This window comes from Myxocyprinus asiaticus, chromosome 21 (genome assembly GCF_019703515.2).
Source record: "Myxocyprinus asiaticus isolate MX2 ecotype Aquarium Trade chromosome 21, UBuf_Myxa_2, whole genome shotgun sequence".
NCBI lineage: Eukaryota > Metazoa > Chordata > Actinopteri > Cypriniformes > Catostomidae > Myxocyprinus > Myxocyprinus asiaticus.
Window position 1 is genome coordinate 5301231 of NC_059364.1, and position 27266 is coordinate 5328496.

At 37.7% G+C, this 27266-nt stretch overlaps 1 protein-coding gene across 6 annotated transcripts in view; it reads left to right on the forward strand.

Moving 5' to 3' along the window:
* Positions 1-27266, forward strand: part of fgfr2 (fibroblast growth factor receptor 2) — a 65956-nt gene that overhangs the window by 14171 nt on the left and 24519 nt on the right. The window contains exons 3-11 of one of the 6 annotated variants that reach the window (XM_051647845.1): positions 2078-2344; positions 5020-5094; positions 8427-8596; positions 11104-11227; positions 15482-15672; positions 16622-16760; positions 20973-21169; positions 22137-22276; positions 26564-26685. In XM_051647845.1, coding sequence (XP_051503805.1) covers positions 2078-2344; positions 5020-5094; positions 8427-8596; positions 11104-11227; positions 15482-15672; positions 16622-16760; positions 20973-21169; positions 22137-22276; positions 26564-26685 — 1425 coding nt within the window. Of the gene's footprint in view, positions 1-2077; positions 2345-5019; positions 5095-8426; positions 8597-11103; positions 11228-15481; positions 15673-16621; positions 16761-18495; positions 18641-20972; positions 21176-22136; positions 22277-26563; positions 26686-27266 lie in introns of all 6 variants that reach the window. The other 5 variants (XM_051647844.1, XM_051647841.1, XM_051647843.1 and 2 more) reach the window with 5 other exon arrangements.

Consider the following 27266-nt stretch of genomic DNA (forward strand, 5'->3'; position numbering starts at 1 on the left):
TATTGACTTGAAGTTATGAGACTATTTAGCAGAGATGGGCCACTTCTATTAAAATGAATGGGAGAAATTGGAATGCCCAATGGCAGCAAATGGTCAGCGGATGTAGAAAGGAAGTACCGCCTTACAGGTAATAGAGCAATCACCTTTAAGATACAGACATCACCTGTCAATGAACTTGAGAACGCGCATGCACATTAGCTATACAAGCTGGGAAAATTGTGTTTTTTTGCGTAATCTGAGGTAAAGAAGCACAATTTATGATACCAGTGTTGTCAGATTTTACTGCTGATTTGAAATATGTTCTTTGTTCGTAATCTTGACCAACCGTTTTAGAGATTTCTTTCTTTCCCCATTCAAGTAGATAGGAGCTGCACTGTCATGACTGGAAATAGCTTCCTGAGAGTGTACCAAACATGGCAGATAGTGGACTGACTTGCTAGAAAGACTTTGACTTAGAACACCTTGACAACCACATATGCCCTGGCATCATGCTGATGAGTTTAGCATGTGCAACCACTCAAATTTTTGTCAGAAAATGTAAAAATCAAATATTAAGGTGGTGCCTACACTCAAAGTACCATTGTTTTTTTTAGATTGTAACAATAACTGGCAACAGCATTTTGGCGGGAACTATATTTGCTTGGTTATTTTTTCAAGGGGTATCCATACAAAAAAATCAGTACTCACATACACATACCTCACAGCACATTTGCATTCATCTTTGCCATTAAAAAGTGGAACATGGTCTACTAGCCAAATTATTGGACAATTACACGAGGGTTTGTCAGTGAGCGATGTGGTTTGGACTGTGTTTCTGTGGTCTGGATTTAATCATCTAACTATGTTAATTGTCCTGAAATGTAATATATTTGCTGGTGTTGCTCACAATGTATGAAAAGGATTTAACTGTTCCCTTCTGTACTATCAGTTATTTGATGGTGTAACATCAGGGTGATTCACGTGTGGTAAGTTTGTTCTGTTACGATATGTGGCTTTAGTCGTTACTTATCATTGAACCCAAAGGATAAAATAATTGAATGGATAGAATTTAATTCCTGAAATGCAACATTCTGTGGCTTAATCTAACATGCTGATTGGGGCGTTTGATTTCTATTTTGTTGACCTTCCTCGTTTGCTTAAATTCGTAATCATATAACACCCCCCCCCCCCCACCCCCATTCGTAATTGACTGATATGGTTTTTTTTAATGGCCAGTGACCAAAATAATGCAGGCAAAGTAGCTGAATTTAAAGGTGAAGTGTTTATTCATTGGTTCATCCAACCCAGTGGTGTGACTTCGGGGCTAGATTATATGTTTGTCCGACCAAAGGCTGCTTAATTGTTGGGCACTCTAGACATTTTTTTTGTTTTGCTTTTCTAATGATCTTCCCAGGATACATTGATCCCAAATTGAGTATTTGATTTGCCTTTGAGTTTTCCCACGCTGAATGCTGGTTTGCATCTCTCATAAGCCCCTCTTGATGTTTGGTTAGCCAGTATAGTTATTGTAGAGGCTGCAATACCTCAAACGCATAATTACAGATAATGGAGTAAACATGCAATAACAGGGCTTAATTCTAATTCACAAGGTCGAGGTTAAAATGACAAGGAAAGGAAAACCAAAGATTCTGTTTATTAAATGAACAAATATTGAGCACTATTTCTCTGCTGGCATCCTTTTAATATCAACACTCTGCTAATGCCACCCTTTTTCCTACTGGTACAGCTGCATGCCTCCAGAATAACTCTGTATACATGATTCACAGCTAATAGGGTGCTCCGAGGTGGTTATATTTGGGATAATTCTGGTTTACAAAGTATGGTTTGCTTTAATGAATAGTTCACCCTAAATGAAAGTTCATTTACGCGTGAACTATCACTTTAAATGATACTCTGAAGCCTCTTTTCTCAACACATCTCACTCTAGTCATTGTAGGGTTGCCAGGTGCGGTTGGAGTAGTGTTTTTCGTCTTACACTCTTGCTTGTTTCTTTTCTCTCCCACCTGTCCTTCTCTTTTCCTGTGCACCCTTTCACCCCTTTCCTCTTGCCCTTTTCTCTTTTTTCCTCGCTCTGCAGAGCCTCCAACCAAAATCCAAAACTCTAAGCCCACCCTGTGCTCGGTGCACCCGGGCGAACTGCTCAAGCTCAGCTGCACGCTGCCCGAGGCGGCCACCATCGTCTGGACCAAAGACGGCTCCTCACTGGTCCCCAACAACCGCACGCTCATAGATCAGGAGTGGCTACAGATTCGCGACGCCACCCCTAAGGACTCCGGCCTGTACGCGTGCAGTGCTGTGGGCTCGCAGGCCGGCGATGTGCTTTGCTTCATCGTAAACGTAACAGGTGAGACGTTCGTCTGCTACAGGTGGTGTCTGTGAGACTTCATATTTGCCGATTTTTTCCCACGTATTTTCCATCCCTGTCTGGGCTGTAATTATGATAGGATTCTATTAATTTGTAATTAATGTGTTTAGTGCATAGTTACAGTTTTTCAGTCACTTTACAATGCAGTTACTTTGGAAAAGACTTTGTAGTCTAGTCTTTAAGATAACTAATCATGCCCCATTTGGCTGAACATCCTGATGTTGGGATCAGTTTGTATTGTTTATACGATATTTGTTGGCTCTGTTTGGAGTCCATTTATGATTAAAGGCGTATCGTGTAATTTTGGAACCTATATAGTGGCACCAAATGGAATTGCAATATTTTTGTTTTAGAGGTCGTTTGCACCAGCCATGACAACATTGGTTCAACTAATTGTGTGAGTTTAAGACAGGACTACCTTTTGGTTTGAACAATTCCATATGAGAGGAGTGTTTGAAACTGGTGTGAAATGGTTTAACAAAAAACACTCATAGTGTATATATAGCTTAGTGATATAGTGTAGATATATAGAATAGAAAACACTCATAGATTATATAGTGCAGTATAGATATAAAATCTAGAAAACACTCATAATAATAAATATAGTATAGTGATATAGTATAGATGTATAGTATAGAAAACACGCATAGTATATGTAGTATAGCACAGTGAAATAGTATATATAGATAGTATAGAAGGACTCATTATAGAATAGTATTGTGATATAGTATGGATATATAATATAGTAAACACTCATAATAGTATATTAAGTAAAGAACAAAGGCTAATTATAGTATATATTAAATAGGATAGTATAGTGGCTTAGTATAGATGTTTACAGCATAGAAAACGCTCAGTATTTTATATATAGTATAGTGATGTCTTTTTGTACTCTGGAAAGCCACGTAGTCATTTTCAGTTCATGATGGATTTGATGGATATATAATATAGTAAACACTCATAGTAGTATATGAAGTATAGTACAGTTATATAATATAAATATAAAGTATAGAAAAGGCTCATTATAGTATATATTTTATAGCTTAGTATAGTAGTATAGTGTAGAAAATGGCCAGTATTATATATATAGTATAGTGATGTGGTATAGAAAACACTCATAGTATATATAGCTTAGTACAGTGATATTGTATAGATTTTTAGTATAGAAAACACTCATAGTATATATGTAACGGTAGCCAGCTGGTAGGTAGATTTGCAGTGTGCAAACTTCACTCCCCTGATGCTAGGGGCTGTAGCCTTGTACCTCCTCGTCAGCACGCCCACCTCCCATGTTGGAGACACCGGTTCGAATCCCACTCGGAGCGGGTTGAGTAGGACCGGTTACAGTGGTGCTGTGACCCGGATGGAAGTGAGGTTTAGGGGGGTGAGTGTAACGGTAGCCAGCTGGTAGGTAGCTGTGCATTGTGAAAACCTCACTCCCCTGGTCTCAAGAGGCGCACTAGCAACTGATGTTAGGGGCTGTAGCCTTTAGCCTCCTCGTTAGAGTGCCCGCCTCCCATGCCGGAGATGCCGTTTCGAATCCTGCTCGGAGCGGATCGAGTTACATATATATAGTATAGAATAGTGATATAGTATAGATATATAGAATAGAAAGACTAATTATATAATAGTGTTGTGATAAAGTATGGATATATCAAATAGTAAACACTCATAATAGCATATAAAGTATAGTATAGTAATAAAGTATAAATATATAGAAGAGCAAAGGCTCAATATAGTATATACTGTATTTGATAGTATAGTGGCTTAGTATAGATGTGTACAGTATAGAAAATGCCTAGTATTGTATATATAGTAGAGTGATATACTCAAAGCAAATTACTGTGATATAGATGTATAGTATAGAAAACACTCATATTACATATAGTATAGAATGGTGATATAGTATAGGTATATAGTATAGAAAGTCTCATTATAAAATAGTGTAGTGATGTAGTATGGATATATAATATAGTAAACCTGATAATAGTATATGAAGTATAGTATAAAGTATAAATAAATATTATAGAAAAGGCTCATTATAGTATATATTGTATAGCTTATATTGGTATAGTATAGACATGTACAGTATCGAAAATGCACAGTATTGTATATACTGATATAGTACAGAAAATGGCCAAAGTAAATAATGGTGACATAGATGTATAGTATAGAAAACACTCATAGTATATATAGCATAGTATAGTGATTTAGTATAGATGTAAAGTGTAGAAAACACTCATTAGTATATATAGTATAGAATAGTGATGTAGTAAAGATATATAGTATAGAAAGCACTCATTATAGTATATATATTGTATATACTGTATAGTGGCACAAAAATGACTTTACCTTTTGTTTTAGCTAAGAAGCCTGTTGTTATCCGGTTTCCTTTTCTTTCTTTTGTCATCTCATTAAGTCTTTCATTGTATTAAGACATACAGAATGCCTGTTAAGAGCTATTTAAATACTATTTATCATGTTGAAGTTTTTTTGCTTGCTTAATTTGCATAGTAGATATTGTGGCATTATAACGTAATAATGATGCGGAGATTATCGCGCCAATGTCTCCTCAAATGGTTTATTAGTAATAGTTTGCATAGAGGGTGACAGTATTCCATAGAAGGTTACAATATTGCCGGTGCTCTCTGCAGATGCCATCTCATCCGGTGACGATGAGGACGACACCGAGCGATCAGACGATGTCGGGGCAGACGGCGAACAAATGCGTGAGTATCAGGAACCGGGGCAGAACACTAAATACCATGTGAATTTTTTTTTAGTTCCATTGCTGATGACAAGGAGTTGTTATAGACAATAAATGACTGGATCTGGTGTAGTACTGTAATTTATTAGTGTGGTTGTTTGTTGTGTCAGCCCACATATTTTTTCATTCAGTGAGGCATTTTGTATCATGTTTGTCACTTTATTTGTCAATAAAACCCCACTCGGTGTTATACTGACAGCAAGCAGTGGAATCAGATGTTAACTATGTCACTAAACAATTTCAACACAGACACATTCCCAGAATTCCAGGGCCCTGTCGTTCCTTGTCTAACCCTCCCCTCCTTAACCGGGCTCTCTTTTATTTACATGCTGGGAGATGTGTTTGTGATTGGGTAATGCTCAGAGAATGGGAAAAAGGAAAGATAGAGGTAGCATGTAATATGGAAGAAGTACAGAACAAGTTGGAATTGCAAATAAGTTTCAAGTCTTGTTTTATGTCTTGTTATCTGCCCCTTTGAAAGCATTTTATAGTTAAAGCCAACATGAAACGTTATTTACAACCCATCTACATAATCAGTGATTTCGGAGAAAACAAGAAAAAAATGTAGAGTGGAACTTGATTAATCCATTGGGAATTGATTGGATCGTGAAATGTTGTCTCTTTTTGACCGGTGGTTTGGAGGGGAGGGTTGAAAAATAAGAGGGTTTGGTGATGTCAGGATAAAATTAATGTCGTTTCGGAGGCGGAACAAGTTATTACATTTTGATGAAAGATTAAGGTCACATCCACACTAATCTGTTTTTGTTTGAGAACTTCGTTTTCAGTTTCCTAACATCATTGTTGTCCAAAGTATGCTGCAATTATGACCCATTTTAAAGCATTACATTTTCAGTGGGGGAAAACGCTTTTCAAGTGTGGATGAAAGGAGTAATGTAGCACAATATAGGCGTTTTTAAACAAAAATGTATTAGTGTGGACATGGCCTAAGAAGACAAACCTTTTTTTTGTTTTGTTAATAGGGTCAATTTTTATTTCATTCTGACTTGAACTTTGATCACTTGTTGGAGAAAGTTGGAGGCTTAAAAGAAGCCATGACAAGTAAGGGAAGGATATTGACTAGATTTCAGTTTTGAAACAAGCACCATACTCAACAAAATCTGTTTTGAATTGTGCAAAACTAAATATTAAAGAGGGTGGTTGGAAAGAGAGGCGGAGCAAAGTCTTTCAGCTAATGGGCTCTGGATTTGGATCTGGACCAACAGTTTTCTGTTTATGCTTCGGAGGTCTGGCCTTTGGCCGCGTAAGAGTGGAGTTTAGGTGGGTTTGGAGGTAGGAAGGGGGGTTTTAGGGTATTGAGCATTCAGTGGGTTGGATTTCTGCCCAGTTGAACAACTCAGAACTCTTTGATATTTCTTTGCAAAAGGGGGCCTCAACAACACCACTCTCAAAAAAAAAAAAAAAAAAAAAGAAATTTTTCCCCTCTCTTGAGAAAGTTTCCTTTATTTGTGAAATGTTTGATGAGGTGGACTAGCGTAGACAACAACACTGGGATTGTTCAACAACTGCAGATCTGGTTTTCTAGACAGGCTGAAAACTTCAGTTTGTCTTTTTCTGTTAATTTGATGGAATTATCTTCAAGGATGTCTCAATTTTTCTGTTTACAGACTGGCCATGGATTTCATAAACATTTCTTTGAAGATACCAATGGTATTTTGTTCCCATATGAAAGAAAAATAAGAAAAGAGATCTCAGTTGTTTCTCCTAGACAGAAATGACATTAAATAGAGAACAAATGCTAGAGACTTGCTTTCTCCTGAGAAAAAGCCCCCTGCAATTTCACATGTGTCTCTTGAGTTTGAGATAAGATCTCAACAATGTTTCAAACTCTGCTTAAATTTTCCAAGACACCAAAGTCAGAGATTTCAATATGAACTCAAACATTTCTCAGCACATTCTTCCAAGATTCAGTGATCCGATCTATGCTATCTACCTGAATTTTATAGCCCTAATGACATTTTAGGAGAAACATCTGAGACAAAGTTGACACCTAAATGATAACTGAGAACTTCATTAAGTCTTATGTGCTTTAAAAGTGCAATTCAATTTTCAAAATGTACACTGGGTTGGTTGTCCTTACAGAAGACTGAAAATGGCTGTAGGTTAGTCACATGACCAATCCAGGTCAGTGAATGGTTAGTCCATCTTTCACCAGAGGTCACCTGCTTTAGGGTTTCGGCACGTCTGGTCAGATGGCCTGGGATCTTTGACCCTACTGCCCCAATGTCTGAGGGTCATTCTCATCTTCTTCCTGTTCTCAATGAAGGCTTAACCGTTAAATAGTTCAAAGGAGCCAAGCTTACAGACATTGAGGTCAAAAAGAGTGAAAGAATTCCCAGGAGATGAGATGAAAAGTTGGGTGGTGAGGAATGAAGGAAAGATAGCTAGACGTTAAAGGAAAGGGTTGGGAACCAATTAGCATGCCTTCATGCTGAAGGGAAGACGTTTGTTTACACGTTTCATATCAAGTTGTTTTAATCTTCCGGTTAGCATCTCTTTCGAACAAAAGAAATTGATTGTGATGGTCCAGTTCTTTCTTGGCGGTCCAGTTCTTTCTTGGCAGGCTGTTGAGCTTTTGGACCGACTTGTTTCTCCTATTCTCTCGTTTATTTAGAACAAACCAAAATTTGATTTGTTTTTATTTAAGTCGTTCACCGTGAATCGCAGGGTTCCATTAACCACATGGGCGGCGCAGTCATGAGGTGCTGCGAGTGTGAATAACTGTTTCGATTTGCATCCGCAGTCATGCCTTCCTGTTTCCCCTCGCTGAGTTTCAGACGGGTTCTTGCTTTCTTTCTCTCTGTCTACGCCAGGAAGTATTTATGTTGGGGTTGGGGAGTCCGTTTTTTCTTTTTCTTTTGTGATTCCCTGGCGCTTAAACCAGCCTAAGCTGTTTTGCTGTAGCTGGTGGTTTAAGGTGGTCTAGCTTGTCTCTTAGTCTGGCCAAGCTAGTCCATAGCTGGTTTAGCTGGTCTGCCAACTAGTCTCCCAGCCTGACCAGCTAAAAAGTACCCAATACCTCTGTAAAACCAGCCAAACGACCAGTTTGCCCAGACTGGGAAACCAGCTAAGACCTGAAAACCATCTTAGGCTGGTTTAAGCTGTTTTTCATCTTAATTCATAGCTTTGCAACATGAAGCAATCTTAGAAAGCTTAAAAACTGATAAGAAGGAAAACATAAGCATGTGATTTATGTTGATTCATGTTAATTTGATTTTTGGATGTTGATTTTTGATGTTGTAAATAGTTGGATGTAATTGCTCCTTTTTTCTGTAGGGGCACCATATTGGACCTCGCCGGACAAGATGGAGAAGAAGCTACACGCCGTACCAGCGGCCAACACTGTGAAGTTTCGGTGTGCAGCTGGAGGGAACCCCAAACCCAAGATGTGCTGGTTGAAAAACGGGAAACTCTTCAGACAGGAGGATCGTATGGGTGGCTACAAGGTAAGACATATTCACTAGTGCAATACAGCCATTTTTATGTACTTGTACCAAAGCAAAAACCATGGTACATGAATTTGGTAATCATAGAGTATCATGGTATATCGAAGTTCCATGATATTCAATGGAATTAAGGGCAGAATTACCTGCATCAGAATAGTTAGCAGCTGGTGAAAAGCACCGGGTCTTGGTTAAAGTGTAATAGATGTGTGGTGTTTGGCCGATGTACCCCAATCATTATCTGTTTGCTCTGAAAACATAAGAGAGGGTCACTAATGATTGAGCAGCCATTTGCTCAAGCTCGATTGAACTGTAGGCACAGATATGAGCTGAATGACTTACTATAGGACTATGAAATGATTTGTTCAATTATCTATGCTCATATTACTATTTACAGTAATTGTAGGCAAAATTACTTTAATAATTTACATTTGAACTGTATGATATTCTGCTGTCTATTCTTGATATTTTGTCGAGGAAAGCATTTTTTATTTTCCTTATTTCTCAGTGATGGTTTGAAATATATGTTCGGCTTTATTTATTTACTCTTAACATACCTGAGGCATAGCATCATGGAAAACTCAAATAGCCCTACAATGTTTTATTTCCTCTAAACTGAATATGAGTTGGAGAGGCTCAGCTGCTTTAAAACCCTCGAGTGCCTGCGATCTGATGAACTTTATTTTGGTTGGACTCTTTTAGTGGGTTTTGTGAGGGAAGATTTTGACTGTTTTGCTAAAGAGAAAGAAGTCTTAAATTTCAGTAAAGAAATTGATTTTATCTGGTGCAACTAATGAAAAGATTTTGATTATTAATGTATAATGTAATGTATAATAAAATGTGATTTTTATTGAGTGTTAATGATTGGTTATGATATTAAAAATAATTCAATAAATATAATAACAACAAAACCCTTTAAATATTTTCATAAAAAAACTTAAATATAAACTTTATAATCATAACTTAAAATTTTCTCCAGAATCAACATGTCAGCTTAGACATGGGGAAAATTATAATTATAATTTCTTTTATAATTTTTTTAAATATATTTCCTTAAAAATTAAGGGGAAGGGGGTGGGGTTAACTGACATAAAAAATGTATTACATTTACAAAGTTTACATCGTTACATTGATTACATAGTTTGAACTCTGTCACTATTGTTGCATTAACATTAAGAAAAAGCTTTGTGAATTGCATTTCCTTTACATTTGTAATAAAAGACAGTCTTGCCATGTGCAAATCATCAATTGCATTTTAGTTTTTAATTTGACAGGGACAATGCAATGTCACTGTGAAAATGAAAGTGACAATTTAATCATTTAATTTAATTTTTAATTTAGGCGCATACATTTTGACACTTTGCGGCCTTTAAATGGTTAATCTGGTTTTCATTTTTGTTTTCATCATTGTTTTAATTTTTTTAATATGTCAGATAAAACCCTCTATATTAATGATATAAGAACTAATTAGTTCCAGCTGTGTGAAGTACTTTGATTTAAATTAAACTGCAAATAAAGTTAAATGAAATGGAAATGATACCATAATAAATGTGAGAAAATATTGTTATGGATAAACTACATAAACCGCAGTGCCTGAGGTACAGAAACTCCCAGTCTGTCTCAGACCGCTCACGGTGCAACAGGGCTCTGGAGTGAGTCCACGGAAGAGACGCTCAATTTTGTGGCCTGCAGTCACGAGAGCTGCATTCCTGAGGTGGGGGTGGGAGCACGCTCGTCTGTCGGCATGATGATATTACTTTTCCCATGGTGCTCTCGCTTGAAAACCCACTTTCTCTGGTCCAATTTCTTTCTCTCTCCTGCCTGTCATCTGTACTACTCTCAGTTTTGTCCTCTATTTCTATGACCACCAGTTTTGGGCGGTTAGCATTGCTTCGAATAGTGAAGCTATTAGTTTAACAAAATTTTTCAGTAGCAAATTAGTGTCTCAATTTTTTACTTCATGTAGATTTTCAGTAGCAAAACTTTTTTATAGCATTGTGATAATGGTAACATTTTTCCTTCAATCAATCTTCTTTTGGAGATGTTTTTTTGCTTTCTAATAAACATGTATCAGATCAAAATACAACTGATTATTTTTATTGTTAGACTGACTATTCTTAAATGTAGCAAGCTTCTTTTTTGCATTAAGCTTGTAATGTTACTTGCTGCTTTCTACAAAGGATTAGCTTTAAGCTTAGCTAAGCTAATTTTTATTGAGTAGCTTGCCCAAATCTGGATTTGGTCACAAATAGGTTTTAAGTTGAGTATAATTGTTCCAGAGTCTAGACTATGCCTGGAGTTTTGTTCAAGATTAATTTGATGCGTAATGGAATAAAATTAACATGTGCCAGCCAGATACTGAAATGAGATACGATTCACCAAATGAGTACATGGCACAAACAACTGGAAAACACTAATGAAACAGTTAAAAATGTGTCCTGTTGTAGTATGCAGGAAGTTAAGATTGTGTTAATGGACAGTATATAATGGATTTTTGTGTTTCGGTTCAGGTTCGACACCAGCACTGGACTCTAATTATGGAGAGCGTCGTTCCCTCTGATAAAGGCAACTACACCTGCCTGGTTGAAAACGCTTATGGCTCCATCAACCACACCTACACCCTGGATGTAGTGGGTAAGTAAAGTTTACATGCTTTATGTGTGTAGACACATTTTTTTGCAGGTAAAATGGGTTGTTTGAATCCTACTCACATAATTTTTGTTAATTTTCAGCTTAATTTGAAGCAGTTATAGTGAAGTGCAAATGTTAACCAGCTCTTTTTCCAGAGTATTAGAAGAACCCAGAAGTGTCATCACAGAGTGTTTGTTTGCAAACAGTAATTTCATCTATAGGTCAATCCTATCTGATCCCGAAACTATACTACTGTTTTAAATGCATACGCTAATGCACACAGACACATGCAAAACGCAGACATACAGTGAAATAGGCTCACACACATATAAATGCTCCCTATTTAGGGCCCCTGTTCTGGGTTAAGTAAAAGCAATCTTTTAGAAGGTCTCTGTTTTTCTGTTCGGTTTTATTGCACGGCTTTAAAGCCCTTTTGTGTCTGGCTCAGTCTAATACTCGCATCACAGAAAAAGCAAGAGAGAATGAGGCAAAACAAGGTAGAGGAAGAGAATGTTTTTTGCTCTTCTTTGTTCACCACAATGTCAAAGTAACCTACAAGAGAAATCTATCAAATTGACAAGAAGAGGAATAGAGGGTCAAAAGAGAGAAATATGTTTCTCTGTGCCAGAATTGGAATCTTGCTGACTGTTCTGAGAGGTCATTAAAAGTGGCACTGGTCTGAAATGGCCTGCATTTCAAAGCTGAACAAAGTACAAAGCGCTAATACTCAAAAGAGCCAAAAACACTCTAATTAATGCTGTTTACCATGGACTTCAGCCAGATTCCAGCAAAGAAACTTCTACCGTAGATAATTTCCAACAAAAACCCCATCTGCAAATTTGAGTTCACATTATATACAGTATCAAATAATTTGAGTTTTGGACAGCCAGTCATTATCCACTGCCATCATAGACTATTAGCATTTGGTATGGCTGCTGTGACCAAAATCTTATATCACATTATGAGTTATTCAGTAATTTTATGTCATGGTATCGCTATATATGACAATATAGCTATTTTTGCTAGGAAGTCAACAAAAATTATTTTTTAAATGCTGAATAACCATGGTAATGCCATATTTTTGGATAATTTAGTGAATAAAATACTTACTAATGAAGAGTACTTTGTCTCATTTGATTATTTTCTCTTTTTATTTGGAACTCAATGAGCACAAACCGAAAAATAAGATTATTCATAACAAATGTCTAAGTCTGGCAGCAGGGCAAAGACTCAAATCTGTAAAGCTAATATTATAAAATAAAAAGTTCTGACTCTAAATTTTGATTGGATGAGCCACATTCGAAGATTTTGTAAAATATCCGATATAAGCACACCTGTGACCGCACATCAGTAAAAATGTTTACTAATGCAGCAACTTGCGACTTTGCTCGGCAACCATAAACAACTAAACTCTGCTTTGCATTGTGCCTAACAAAGCCCATCCTCGCATCTTGACTTGTTTGGAACGCATTCACTCTGTATTTTCACATAACGTAATATTTTTCAGTCGCTAAATAACGTAAAGCAGTTCTGCCCAATGATAGCTACGCAATGTACTGCAATATAAACGGTATTGCAAAATCGTTTGACACATTTCTACCATTGCATATCTTCATATTGCCCAGCACTAGATGGCAAAGTGACTCAGTCATCGACCATCATTTCTCTCTTGACCAATACTGTGCCAACGACAGCGACCCCTCCCTGACCCTCTCTGGGCCGTGTATGCCAAGTCAGCAGGTTACCCAAAGTTCAACGGTCTCGCTTCGGGATGCCAGATTGGCCTGTAAAAGCCTAGCTAATGATGTAATGGATAGATTGTGATTTGGTGGTGATGTGGGTGAGTGATTGGCACTTGACACAATTCAAGGGTGACTCAGTGATTTTATAAAGAGCTTCAGAGAAAGACCTGACACTGAACTGGTTATGGTTGGATATATGGAAAATGATTTTGTTGGAGTGAGCTTGTGCACCACTCCACCACTTAAGATTGGTAGGGTCGGGTGTGTGTTGCTTGCAAAGCATATCTATAAGCATGCATTTGCGTGTGAGACAGAGTCTTTTAGCGATTACGTGCCTGTTGAAGGAAGACTTTTTGCTAGAGGTTTGTATCTGGTTGCAACTACTTGTTTGTAGACTTAAATTACTTACCAGATGAATTAATCTCTCTTAATCAGGCTTTGGTCCCTGTTTTTTACTCACTGGCACTCTATTGTCATTTGAGTTAAAAAAGTTATTTGAACTTTTAATGCCTTGGGTGAAGGATAAAATCAATTTTTTATTTATTTCTATTTTTGTATTTGGCTCTCACTATTATTGTGATGGAGGGATAGAGAGGACAGCAAACTGTTGGAGAAAGGAATGGATGTATAGTTTAATGGGTAGTTGGATGGATGGATGTACAGTTAAATGGGTATATGGATGGCTAGTTGGATGGGTGGATGAATGAATGGATGGATAGTTAAATGAGTAGATGAATGGATGGATGGATAGATGGTTGGATGGATCATTAAATGGGTATATGAATGGATGGATAGTTACAGTAAATGATTAGATGGTTAGATGGATGGATGGATGTATAGTTAAATGGTGAATGGATGGATGAATAAAAAATTGGTGGATGAATGGATGGCTAGATAAATATATTCAGAAATGGATGGCTGGTTAGTTAAATCAGTATATGGATGGATGATGTATAGTTAAATGGGTAGCTGTATTGATGGATGGATAGATGGATGGATCGATAGATATTTAAATGGGTATATGGATGGATGAATGAATGAATGGATGGATGGATGGATATTTAAAAGGGTATATGGATGGATGTTAAATGGGATATGAATGGATGGATGGAAAAATGGGTAGATGAGTGAATGGATAGATGAATAGATTGAGAAACAGATGGATGGATGGATGAATAGATGGATATATGGATGGATGGATGAATAGATGAATGATGAATGAATAGATGGATAGTTACATGGAAAGATGATGGATGAATTAATTTGTGGATAGTTAAATAGGTATATGGATGGATGAATGGAAGAATGGGTGGATGAATTAATGGTTAGATTAATATATTTAGAAACAGATGGATGGATGGATGGATGGATAGATAGAAAAAAGATGATGGAAGTATAATGATGGATGATGGATAAAAGCAAAGCAAGCTGGAACACAATAAAGTAATTTGACAAATATTAAACACCAAATATCAGGACAAACAAACTCAAACACAGGGTTTTATAAAGTTTGAGCAGACAGAAAAATATTCAGTTGACTTGGTTACAGCACATATATCAATTTTACCTTCTAATAGTAGTCAAATACTCACAGAAGTGTCCAGTTTGCCCCAGCATGAGTGGACCACAGAGCAACTTTATGTCTCTCACTTTTTGTTCCTCATCTGTTCTTCCTCATCTGTCTGTCTTTTCTTTTCACTGCCCATCTGTTGGGCATCCTTTATACTTACCATCCTTTGACCCCGGCTCCCTCATTATTCTGCATTCTCTCTCTGGTTTGCACCATTGTGTTGAGCCTTTCCTGAGCCTCTTGGTGTGCTCCTCGTCCTAAATCCTATTACATCCCCCACACGACTTCGCTGCTTGTTTGTGGAGGTTATCCTCTCCACATCTTCTGTGTGACATCACGGTTGTGTATCTGTGTGTGTCGAGGTTACCAGGAGATACATCAGAACTGAATGACAGGTGAGAATAATGTTGTGTTTTGGAGACAAAGAGTTGTGTGTATTGGTGGTTTAGAAATTAGGTTTAGTCTACTTTGTGTGTGTGTTTTGGTTCAATGGAAAATGTAGTTCAGTAATTCTAAGTGTAAGGATCCAAAAGCAAATATAGTTTGCAGTCAGTTTAAAAAATAATAGGAAACCGTACTACCAAGTCTATTAGCTACTTAAAACCATTTACTCTTTTGAGGCTTTGATTTTATTTATTTTTATTTTTTGAGTGTGCAAAACTGAGAAAACAAAAATTACAGCCATCTTGTTGGAGCAGTGTTAAATTCTGTTAAGGTGTGTATTGTAATTTTGTCAATTTTAAAATACTTTGTCCTATCCCAGTTTAATATGCAGAGACAACTGTATGTAAACCAGACAGCTCCCTAGATTTTGAAACAGAGCTATTGTGTTGTGCTTTTGTGAGTTTGCCTCTTTATTGATAGAATCGATCAGAACCAACAGAATAAAGCTACAGTGAGGTACATATTGCTATAATGATGCACCTTCTTTTTCTTTTATATCAGAACGCTCTCCGCACCGGCCAATTCTTCAGGCAGGCCTGCCGGCTAACATCACCGTACACGTTGGAGAGGATGCTAAGTTTGTCTGTAAAGTTTACAGTGACGCCCAGCCTCACATCCAGTGGCTGCAACACATTATCAAGAACGGCAGCCGTTATGGCCCCGATGGACTCCCATATATCCGCGTGTTGAAGGTAGGCTTAGTTTGTCTTAACCAATCAGACCTCTGTATTCATGTTTAAAGAATCTGATTGGATCTCAGACTGATCCATTTTCCTTTTTTCTGTCCTTTTTCTTGGAATAATTTTATTATCAAACATTTTGCTGAAAAGACCAGCTTAGACCAGAATGAATTGCTGGTTCAAACTGGTTTATGCTGATTTGGTACTGGTGTAGCTGGTGGACCAGCTTAGTAGGGGCACCAGCACACCAACACAGTTCTGGGGACCAGCATCCACAACACAACTGTGATGAGGATGAGGGCGTGGCCGGGCCGTGATGGAGCACGACCGGTGCTGAATCAGCTGATCAGCGGGAGAGCGAGGTAAGGGGCGGCCGGAGATGCCGGTTCGAGGGAGAGAGACGCACACGTCCATGCTGCCCATTTGTTTATGTTGGTTTTAAGTTTACCATTAAAGTTTATGTTTACTGTTCAGCCGGTTCCCTCCCTCCCGGGTTTCTGCACCACAGTAACAGGTAAAGGACGGGCAAGGAGGAGGCGGGCACCAGCTGAACAGTAAACATAAACTTTAATGGTAAACTTAAAACAAACATAAACAAACGTGCAGCGCGGCCGCTGCGTCTCTCTCTCTCTCTCGAACCGGCGTCTCCGGCCGCCCCTTATCTCGCTCTCCCACTGATCAATTGATTCAGTGCCGGCTGTGCTCCGTCACGGCCCGGCCACTGCAAAAACAATATACTAAACTCTATTCTTACAGAGGACAAACTGGACGTTCAAGGCATACTCTTGTAGGAAAGATTCTAGACAAGTTTTTCGTTTCTTTTTATTATATGACATCATGGGTGGTGGCCTTTCCCTCTTCTTCTCCTTATATTCTTCGCTCTCCTAATATTGTAAATATTGAAATATTGTAACAGGCTCCAATATGTGTGTTTGTTTGTACTTGTTGTGGTGCCCCTTAGCGCTCGGGCATAAACAGCTCGGACGTGGAGGTACTCATTCTCACCAATGTCACAGAAGAGGACGCTGGTGAATATACATGCCAGGTCTCCAATTATCTTGGGCAGGTTAACCAGTCCGGTTGGCTGACTGTCCTACCAGGTAAAAACAAAGAACGAGAAACATTGATCTTCACTGGCGTTCTCCCCCTGCTGGTGTTTTGGGTTGTTTTTATGTCATCTTGTTGATCCTGGGATTTCCGCTGAGCCGTTGTGGTGTGTCTGGTGTTTTAATTTTTCCATTTGTTTTGGTGGATCTCTTCCTAAAAGCCTGCCAGTCGGCCATGGAAACAAGCCTTTGGTTTGTCCTTGCCACAGTCTTCCTGTTCTGCTTTGTTTTTTTTTCTATTCTGTCTCAGCTTTCCCATGTCTATTTTCCACTTTGTCCATTTGGTTTCTGCTAGAGATTGGTCAAGTTCAACAACTAGTCTGGTGTTTTCCATTCCTGGTCCTGAAGAACCCCCAACAATGGACTAGTTGACAAGTTGTCCACCAACCGATTATTGCAGAGTTTGATCGTGCTGTTTTAGCACTGTAAACTCTGTCCGAGAAGTTGCACCTCTAAATTTGTCTGTTTAAAGCAGTGATGCTACAGCCATCACAGCACCACTTGTGTAACAAATTTACCACCTTTAACGATATATTTCAGTATAATTAATGTCAGATTCAAATCATCTGTTGTGAGCAATGCTTCTGTTGTAATTTATAATCTGTAGGGTTTCTTTGTGTGAACTATGATTTTTATTAATTGAAAGGTTATTTATATAATTAGCTGATCTATTTGTTGAATATCTTCCCATACATTTTAAAGGGTTGAACATTCTACACAATTTTATTTAGTGATTTGCACCATAAGCTTTGTGCTTGGAAGCCTATCAAGTTAAAAATAGTTCAACATTTAAAAACCCATCTCGAGACCCCTGCGTTCGGTACCATTCCACTGAGCTCCATCTATCTGTTTTTCAACACAAGAATGCATATTATAAGAACGCCACCCTAAAGTATACTTTGGTTTTCTGCGTACCGCTACGTCTCGCACACAGTTTGTGTGACTTAAATTTTGCCAGCACAGACACGGACTGTCAGTATGCATCTGTGCACATTTTTGACTGTACTAAAGAGTATCACAAAGCAGTTGTAGCAGGCATGTGTTGAATGTGTACTTTATGGACTCACTGTCAAAAGAGTAAACTTTGAAAGGCTAGCACGCTCAACTGTGTGTGATACATAACGAAATGCGGAAAAAACTAAATATACCCTCTCTTTAAAAAAACTTCTCAGATTGGTGTTTTTGGTGGACATGACACTAAGTTTCCACTTTCTCAAGACTCCCACCGACTAGTCAATTCTGAAAATGGGTAGTTTTGCACATTCCTAGTTTCTTCTGCTTTCCTTTTATTTGATTCTCCATTTTGTCCTTTCTCTCTTGGCGAAAAGGCAGTGGCTTGTCTTCCATGTTTCTTCACCTGTGTTTGCATGGACCTTAAGGATCAGGTGGGCTCACCTTTTTTTGGTTCAGGGCACAAAGGCTTCAAACGTATTTGTTTAAACTTGTTTTCCTCCACCCCCTTACGTTTCATTATGGCGGTTTTGTGCTACCCTTCCTTTCTGATGATCCCTTCTACCAAAATGGAACATCTACCATCTCTTATGTGTAGATGGGAAATACAACAATAAACCTCTCCCATTTCTTTTTCCTTTTGGTATTTTGGGTCTGATTTGTTTCTTTTCTTCTGTCTTCCCTCCATTTCTCCTCTGTCCATTTTTGTATCTCTCCTTTCATTCCAATCTTCCCTCTCTATCACTCTTCTTCTGCGTTCCTCCTTTGTTTCTCTCAGACGGCAGGTGTGAACACTACGGACAAAGAGATTGAGGTGCTCTACCTGCCTAATGTAACTTTCGAGGATGCGGGGGAGTATACATGCTTGGCGGGTAACTCTATTGGGATCTCCTATCACACTGCTTGGTTGACGGTGCTTCCAGGTATACACTTGTCCTCTACTGCTTCTGTACAGTTTTCTTTACATCAGCGGAATGTTTGGTTGATACCACGCCAATGTTGTTAAGGCAGATCTCTATGAGAGGGAGTGAAAGACACTTGGAATGATCCTCAGACATTTGAACACAAATCTAATGTCCTTAATTGATCACTGTTGAGTTTGCTCAACATTGCAATAAAAAGTCTTGTCAAATATAAGAGCTTTACAATAGTCTGTTGGGTGGAAGTGTCCAAAAACTGCACCCAAGTGTTTTTTAGTTCCCTCTTGTTGCCAGTTTTCTCTTCCCAACTAACATTTTACTGGTCGCATTTTTGAAAAGACGTGTTTTAAAGGAATAGTTCACCCAAGATGGAAGTTCTGTCATCATTTAATCACTTTTCGTGGAAGACTACAGTAGATGTTAGGCAGAATGTATAAGCTGCTCTTGCCTTTACAATGAAAGCATACAGTGACCAGGAGAGAAGGACTATTCTTCACACAAAGCTATCTTTTGTCTTCAAAAGAATTGGAATATCATACACAAGCCATGTGCACCACTTTTATGATATTTTTATGGTTCTTATTTTTTTTAGGAGCTTGACAGCCCTGGTTACTGTATGTTTTCATGATATGAAAGGGGCACCGTGAACATTCTTCAAAAAAATTTCATTTGTGCTCCATGAAAGCAGGGGTTTGGAACATGATATTGAATAAATTATGCCAGACTTTTCATTTTGGGGTCAACTTTTCCTTTTAACACTATACCCATTTTTCCATTGAGCCCTATGTCATTCTGATATGCTTCATTGTCTTTTTTTTTTTCATTTCAGCTCTAATAACTGCTAAATTCTCTAAAGAAAGTCCCAACATTTGTTTTCTTTCTCAGATGTTGGACTTTCTTGGTCATTAGAGCAACTCCAAACCCACAGTGTTTGTGTTTATTTGTGTATGTGTGTGTGAGTGTGTGTGTCTAAAGGAGTGTCCAGACTGACTTGATTTAGATCTTTATTACAAGTCAGATAGTATGCTAAATAATAGCCATTCATTTTAATTCAGTTTGGCAGGTTTAACTGGATAGCAGTGAATCAAAAATGTTTCATAGTTTTAAGAACACATGGTTAAAAATCTAAACATTATAAAGGGCTATAGGTGTCTTATGTGCACGCTGACATGCATAATGCAACAGCATGGCCCTCATCGCATTTTAATAAGAGTACATTTCCGGACAAGGAAACAGAAGAAATCTTTGACTGCAAATGGCACCACTTACTAGTCTGCGGTCAGACGGATGGAAGTGTGTGTGTTAGTGTACGGCGTGTCCATGAAGCATATATTCCTGAAGGACTTTAAGTGGCAGGAAGTACTTCGATACTACAGTCATATGTAAATGAGTTTGCAGGGGTGGTTGAGTGTCAGAATGTATGCTGTGATTGACCATGTGCCCAACCAAATATCCCCATAAGGAAAACAGTTTAATTAACATGCTAAATAGTATATTAATGAAAATATAACACGTTGTGTGACAGTTAGCTTTAGGGGTAGGGTCTATTGAAAATCTCAGCCATGAGAGAAAAGTCACTTTAGTATCTCAATAAGATTAAATCGAGATCAAATTGAGACTTTTGCTAAAGTCTGTTGCCTCTTAGATTGCTCTCTTGAGAAAAAGACTCCAGTATTCTCACGTGTCTCAGTTTCAGAAACAAATTTCCGAAAAATGAAAGTCTGCAATAAAAAGTCAGAAATCACAATATAAACTCAAACATTTCTCATCAAATTCTTCCAAGACCAAATTATCTGAGCTATTCTATCAACATTTCTTGTTATAGTTCTACACTCTTAGTGTATGTAAGCGATAGTGTAAATTTTTAATTTACATTTATTTACATGTATGCATTTGGCAGATGCTTTTATCCAAAGCGACTTACAGTGCATTCAGTTTGTTTCTAGTGCCATGCTCTACCGTTTGAGCTACAGGATCTCTAATTATTCTTAGGAATTGTATTTATTGCAAGAAAGGTATTTGTGGAACTCCTTTAGTAATTTAGAGTGAGAGCTTGAAACCTCATTGATGTGTTAAGTGTGTATGTTTGTGCCTCTCGCATGATTTGCAGTCTTCAACAACCCTTCCTTTTGCTCTGTTTTGGTATGACTGCTGGAATATTCTCCTGTGAAATCTTCATGCTCTCACGTGGATTTGGAATCATGTTTTGGGCAATATTAAGGTTTCTGGTGCAATATTCCATCGCTGTATTGCTTGAGGATTAGCTAGAGTCCTTCCTGGTTTGTTCCCTCATTTCTTTGTCCGATTTTGTCTGATACTCCTTGCTACACTACAGCCCAGACAGACACCATCGAGCAAGACTACCCCCCGGACTACATCGAGATTGCAATCTACTGCATAGGCGTCTTTCTCATCGCTTGTATGGTGGTGATCGTGGTAGTTTGCAGAATGAGAACGTCGGCTAAGAAGCCTGATTTTGGGAGTCAACCTGCGGTTCACAAGCTGACCAAACAGATCCCACTGCGCCGCCAGGTAACAGAAAGTAGATAAAGAGTTCCAAAAACCTTATATACATGCACACATACACACATATATACAGTACTTTAAGATAACGATTTGTCTTTATATAGGGATGTTTTTCATCTTTTAGTACTGTGGTCTCGCTAAAAAAAATGTCACACTCTCACTAGTTTTTTTTAATTTTTATATTTGGTTATAAGTACACTAAATTTTGACATAAAAAAAAAACTTTATTTGGGGCACAATTGTTTGGTGTGCTGGAAATGATGCCACAACTATTGTAGGTAGGTAGGTAGGTAAGTTGTATTAAATCATAATTTTTTCCTGAATAGTATTTCAGTATTACATATATGTGTATCTACAATAGAAGATTATGCCTTAAAGTTTTGCACGGTGGTGACTTTGTATGAGATGCTTAGATGTTGTAAGTTATTGAATAACATGTCAGTTTCCCTTGTTGCGAAGATGAAGGTATTCTGTACGGGGTAAGTTCTCCGATATTGATAAAGAAGCCTCCAAATTGAAAATATCATAAATATTTAAGTTTGTTTTGAGTCTACTGATTGAAAATGTCATTTTATTTACTACATGGCTTTTACGTAAACCTGCTTAAACAAAGCAAGACAGCTTGCCGTATATTTCATTTGGTCTTTAGTCACAGCATGTTGGTGTGGCTATCCTTATGTCTCTCCATAGACATAATAATTTTTATACTGTACAAACTATAGATTCTATCCCCTAACCCTAACTTTACCCCTAAACCTAACCTTCACAAAAACGTTCTGCATTTTTACATTTTCAAAATAACTTTAATATATTTTATAAGCTATTTGAATTATGGGGACGCTAGAAATGTCCTCATAAACCACATTTATACACACACACACACACACACACACGCACACACTTGTAGCTTTTGATTGTGTATGGTGCTGTCTCAAAGACACAGGTGATCAGCCAATCACCTTTCTCCTTACAGGTGTCTTCTGACTCCAGCTCCTCCATGAGCTCCAGCACGCCACTGGTCAGGATCACCACTCGCCGTAGCTCCGCCCATGATGACCCCATCCCTGAGTATGACCTTCCTGAAGACCCCCGCTGGGAGTTTTCCAGAGAAAAGTGAGTTTCCTCAAAGTGCGATTGGTAGCGTAGGTGTGACATATAGTTGATACAAATCGGTTGTTGGTTCAAGTCCCATTAACCATTATCAATGTGCCCTTGAACAAGAAACTTTAGATAAAAGTGTCAGTTAAATGACTAATTTTCTTTAGTTTTTGTAGTTGTTTGCCACCTTTATTAAATTCAAAGTGCAATCTTGCATCTTTTAACTTGGAAATCGTTGTGATGTGAAACTAATCTTGTTATGTGGTCGCATTCCCATTATGCGTAATTATTAACCGGTGACTAATGCTGCTGCAATGTACAATTAATCATTCATCCATTACCACTGATCCATTATTACCCCTTAATTCTTAAAGAGAGATAATATTTTACTCATTTTTCTTGGAGATATGAGTTTCTGCTAGTTTGGATGTTGGTAACTTTCTATACAGTATGTGTTACACATTCTTTTCTTACACTTGGACCTCGATTTCACACCTGTATAGTGTGACTAAGCGAACAAAACACAACAGAGCTCAGACTCACAAATTAATGTTTAATTGTCGCGCTTAATATTAACAAAATGCTTCCGGTATCAGTTGTAGCTTTCAATGGGTCCATTGTTCTTGTATTGTTAAAACCTTATAAATAAATCACTAAGAAACCCTGTATAAGGAATCTGTCATGAACATGGTGAAAAAAGGTGGTCATTTTTGTACTGTTATTGATTTGTATACAGTTAAAGAGGCCGCAAGATTTCAACACTATATTGCAGTTCAATTGCTTACAAAAAAAGTTCAGTTGTATTATTGTTTTATTGGAACACAATAATATGGTGTTCTCTGAAGTTCCTTTGAATACTTTGTAAATGCCATATTATTTGAACATTGTAATATTTAATAGCCTACTGTTTTATATATCAAAGTACAGTATTATATGACCATCCGATACCATCACTGTACCATGGTACCAAGGAAAACTACTGTCTTTTTAATATACGTTACAAAAAGGCCAGAAACGTTCATTCTGTAGGTAAGGGGAAGCCCCATTCTATGTAATTTAACTTCACGCCCACCATAGAATTGTTGCTTTTGGGCAGACAAGCTAAAACGTGTATTTTTGTGCAAAAGATTTTGTTAGAAATGATCTTTTTTATAAAATTTTTTATTTCAATTGTAATGCACAGTAAATAACCTTATTAGTATGTTTCCTTAAAAGTGTATCCCAAAATGTTTTGTTTTCTATCTATAATCAACTATATTTACTAAAACTGTTAAGTTGCTAAATATAGTTCACCCAAAAACGAAAATTCTGTCATCATTTCCGTGACCCTCATGATGTTTATGTGATGAATTTCTTTTGTGAAACGTTAAGGGAGATGTTAGGTAGAATAGGAGGTAAGCCTCAGTCACCATTCACTTTCATTGCATCTTTCTTCCATACAAAGTCAAAGAAGTTTGGAACAACATGATACAGGGTAAATCATGACAGAATTTTCATTTTTGGGTGGACTATCCATTTAACTCTCGGACCGCTGTGACGTGCCCTGGGGCCACATGCCTTTGAGAGGCAGAAGACAGTGGAATGTTAACATTTGCGGCTGGCGTGTAGGATAAACATAACATTGATTATCTGTGGTGGGCTGAACAGACAGAGGCTGCCATTGAGCGTACAGCACAGAGGAGTTTGTGTTATCACAGACAAAGATCAGCCCTAGACCCTGCTGCGGGTGTGAATGTTTACATAGCCCAGTGCTGGAGGGGGGTGGTAACAAACCCAACACCTGTCAATCAAAAGTTGACGGAGGGCCACTGGCAGGTCAAGAGGTCGGGTGTCATAGTAACTGTGAGGGATGAAGATTAAGCGTGTGACTGTGTAATTGTGTTTGTTTGTTTCAAAACCAGAATTGCTGCAAATGTCCCCAGAAGTTACATTTTAAGAAATTTAACAAAAGCTAATTTTGGGAAAAGTGTTATAAGTTATTATAAATGCTAAATATTTTTTTTTACTTATAAAAAGTTCAAAAAAGGTTTCTTTTAGCCCACACAGAAATCTGATATACTGTATATAAAAATTATATAAATAAAATATTAGTTAATGTATTTGAGCATATATGCTCATATTTCAGATTCTACTATTATTATTTATTTACTAGCAGCACCAAACAGAATTGCAAAATGTTGAAATTTCAGCGTGTTTAGGCGACCTGACTGTGCCTGACATAAAAGCAATGGCTCAACCAATGGTGTGAGTTTGGGGCAGGGCTTTAACTGAACAGTGGAAGACAGGGGGAGTGTTTAAAACTTGTATAAAAACTAGTGCTGTCGATTTAACACGATTAATTGTATAAAAAAAATTACGTGTTAAAATATTAACACAATTAACCATGTCCCCGGAATGTAATAAGGAATATTCCTACCAATGGCTTGAAGTACCACCTCTTTTCTCCAGGGGGCGGTAAGCGAAAATTCCAGCTGTATAGGCAACGCGCGGCTTATACAGAGAACAAACCACACTCATTTCTCAGCAGATGTTTACATATGCGATTAATTGCGATTAATTCATTTAATTAATCGGCATACCATGTAATTAATTTGATAAAAAATGTTTAGCGATTGACAGCCCTAATAAAAACAGTCATTATTTTTGCTATTCTCTTCAGTGCCACTAGTGCACAACAGGCTGGTTACGTTAGTAAAAATCTCATTAATTTTTTTCCATTGGAAAATTTTTTTCCATTTTTTCCATTCCAAACTTTCAAAGAGAAACCATCCGTGAGCTCCGAGGCTGTTATTCGATGGTATATGCTCAACTCAAATTTTTTAAAATTGTGTTTAATGGCGAAATTTCTGGGTGAGAACTACACTACCCTTGAATCCTAAAGAGAAAGATCCAGAGAATCAGAAAATCATTGCAAACAAAGTGCGGCAAAAGAGCTCTGCAGCTACCATCCGCTTCCATGGTGCATTGTGAATAATGCAATCGAGTCGGTCTGCCTACGCTCTCAAACTGCTTATATATTTTATATATATGAATATTTTGCAATAAACTTAAAATATATTGTTTTGGTAAGCCTATAATTAAAAACTTTAAATCAATAGTTTAGATATTTCCTTTGTTTTTAATTCAATTACGTCATTTGCAGTGCTTCAGGGGATTGTAGTTCATTCCCTGATTAAAGACGTTAAGTGCACAGTCTTGTACCTTTGACTTTTGTCTGATTTTCAAATACTTTTTATTGCTCCTATCAAAGTTTGTAATGTTGTGATTCACCTCAGAGCTGGTTGTTTTTCTTTGTAAAGGCTTAAAACTCTTTTATGAAGGATTTTATCAAATCCCTATGGAGAAAATGAATGTAAAAAATACTTTCGAAACCAAGACTGCTTAAAAAGTGGGCGGGCACACTTCACCTTTAAGATCCCCTTCAAAAAACTTAAGTCTTGTGACCGAGCGATGTATAGGTTACAACAATCTCTAGATACATATTCTAATCTTTTTCACACTTGACCAGAGCACAGTAGTCAAGTGTTAGCTGTGACATCTAGCCCTCTCTTGCACACACTAAGAAAGTCTCTAAACCCCCAAAGGTGTATTGTTATTCACCCTAGAGACCTGTAACTCTAGATCTCGCCACCAGACACTCCACTGTCACACTTGCTAATGTCTAATATAAGCTTTGCAGTGGAAGGCAAAGGGCACCTATTTAACACTTCTGAGTTAAGCACAACACCACACCAACACGCACTCTGCAAATATGATATACAGTTAAATGATGACATCAGCAATACTTGAATTTGATATATACAGACAGAAATTAGCTGTGTCACAAAACCTAGTGGGATGCCAACCTAGACAGCTTTGTAGGCATCACAGGTGCATTCTGTGACTTGGAAGTCACATACCATACATAACATGTCAGCCGATGGAAAATCCACGACTGCAGAACTCTCACACAGATTTTCACAGAATTGGAACGCCCACCATTCGTAAAGTTTTACAAATAAGTTGAATTTGCATGCCTTTGCTTGTTTTTTTATTAAATCTTTCTGCAAATGTAATGGTGTTTTTAGCTTTGAATAAGAGTGTAGTACTTTTGTCTCACTGCAGAATTCTGAATGCTACAGATTTTGCCCCAAAATCAACACAGAAAATGTGAAAAAGTCTTCTAATATGTTGTATTGAATGTTGATGATTATAAATATCTAAATACCTAGCAAAAGCATTACATTTCTACTGAGAAATCTACTGAGACCTAACCAGGAAGTTGTCATTTTGTAATGTTTGTAGTCACTGGTGTTTGTGCAGGTTAACTCTTGGTAAACCGCTGGGCGAGGGCTGCTTTGGTCAGGTGGTCATGGCTGAAGCTCTGGGCATTGACAAAGATAAACCAAAAGAGGCCTTGACTGTAGCTGTCAAGATGCTGAAAGGTAAGAGGCCATTTCAGACTATATCACACATGCAACTATAAGTTAAACATTTCCAAGTTGTAGTTCAGCACAATTGTGTCTTGCAGAGTGTCTCCAGTCAACATTTAGCTCATGTTTACTTGTACGCAAAGAGTAAATGAGAAGGTTTTCATTCATCCTGATGGTTGCAGAATTTCAGGATTGTTTACTAATTAGTGGAGTTTGCTAAGGCAAACATGGTAATTACTATTGCTCATGTTTAGGGAGTTGAACAAACCTGACACCATACTGCGGGCATGAATGATACCTCAGACCATGTGGCTTATTGAAAGTGCTGTTATTGCCCTTATAACCAATTGGACTGGTGGACAATAAAACCGGCGACAGATTCCATAGACTTACACTGAAGGAGGGACATGAGCTTTATCTGAGGACCAGAGTATTTTAACATAGAAAACACTTTTGAAACTCAGAAACACTCAGAACACCTTAGCAACCAAATAGCAATGCCCTGGCTACCACCTAAAATCCCATTCATTTTCGCCATAAGCAAATTGATTTTTAATTATAACTTATAAACATTTATAGACAGATCAGTTTTA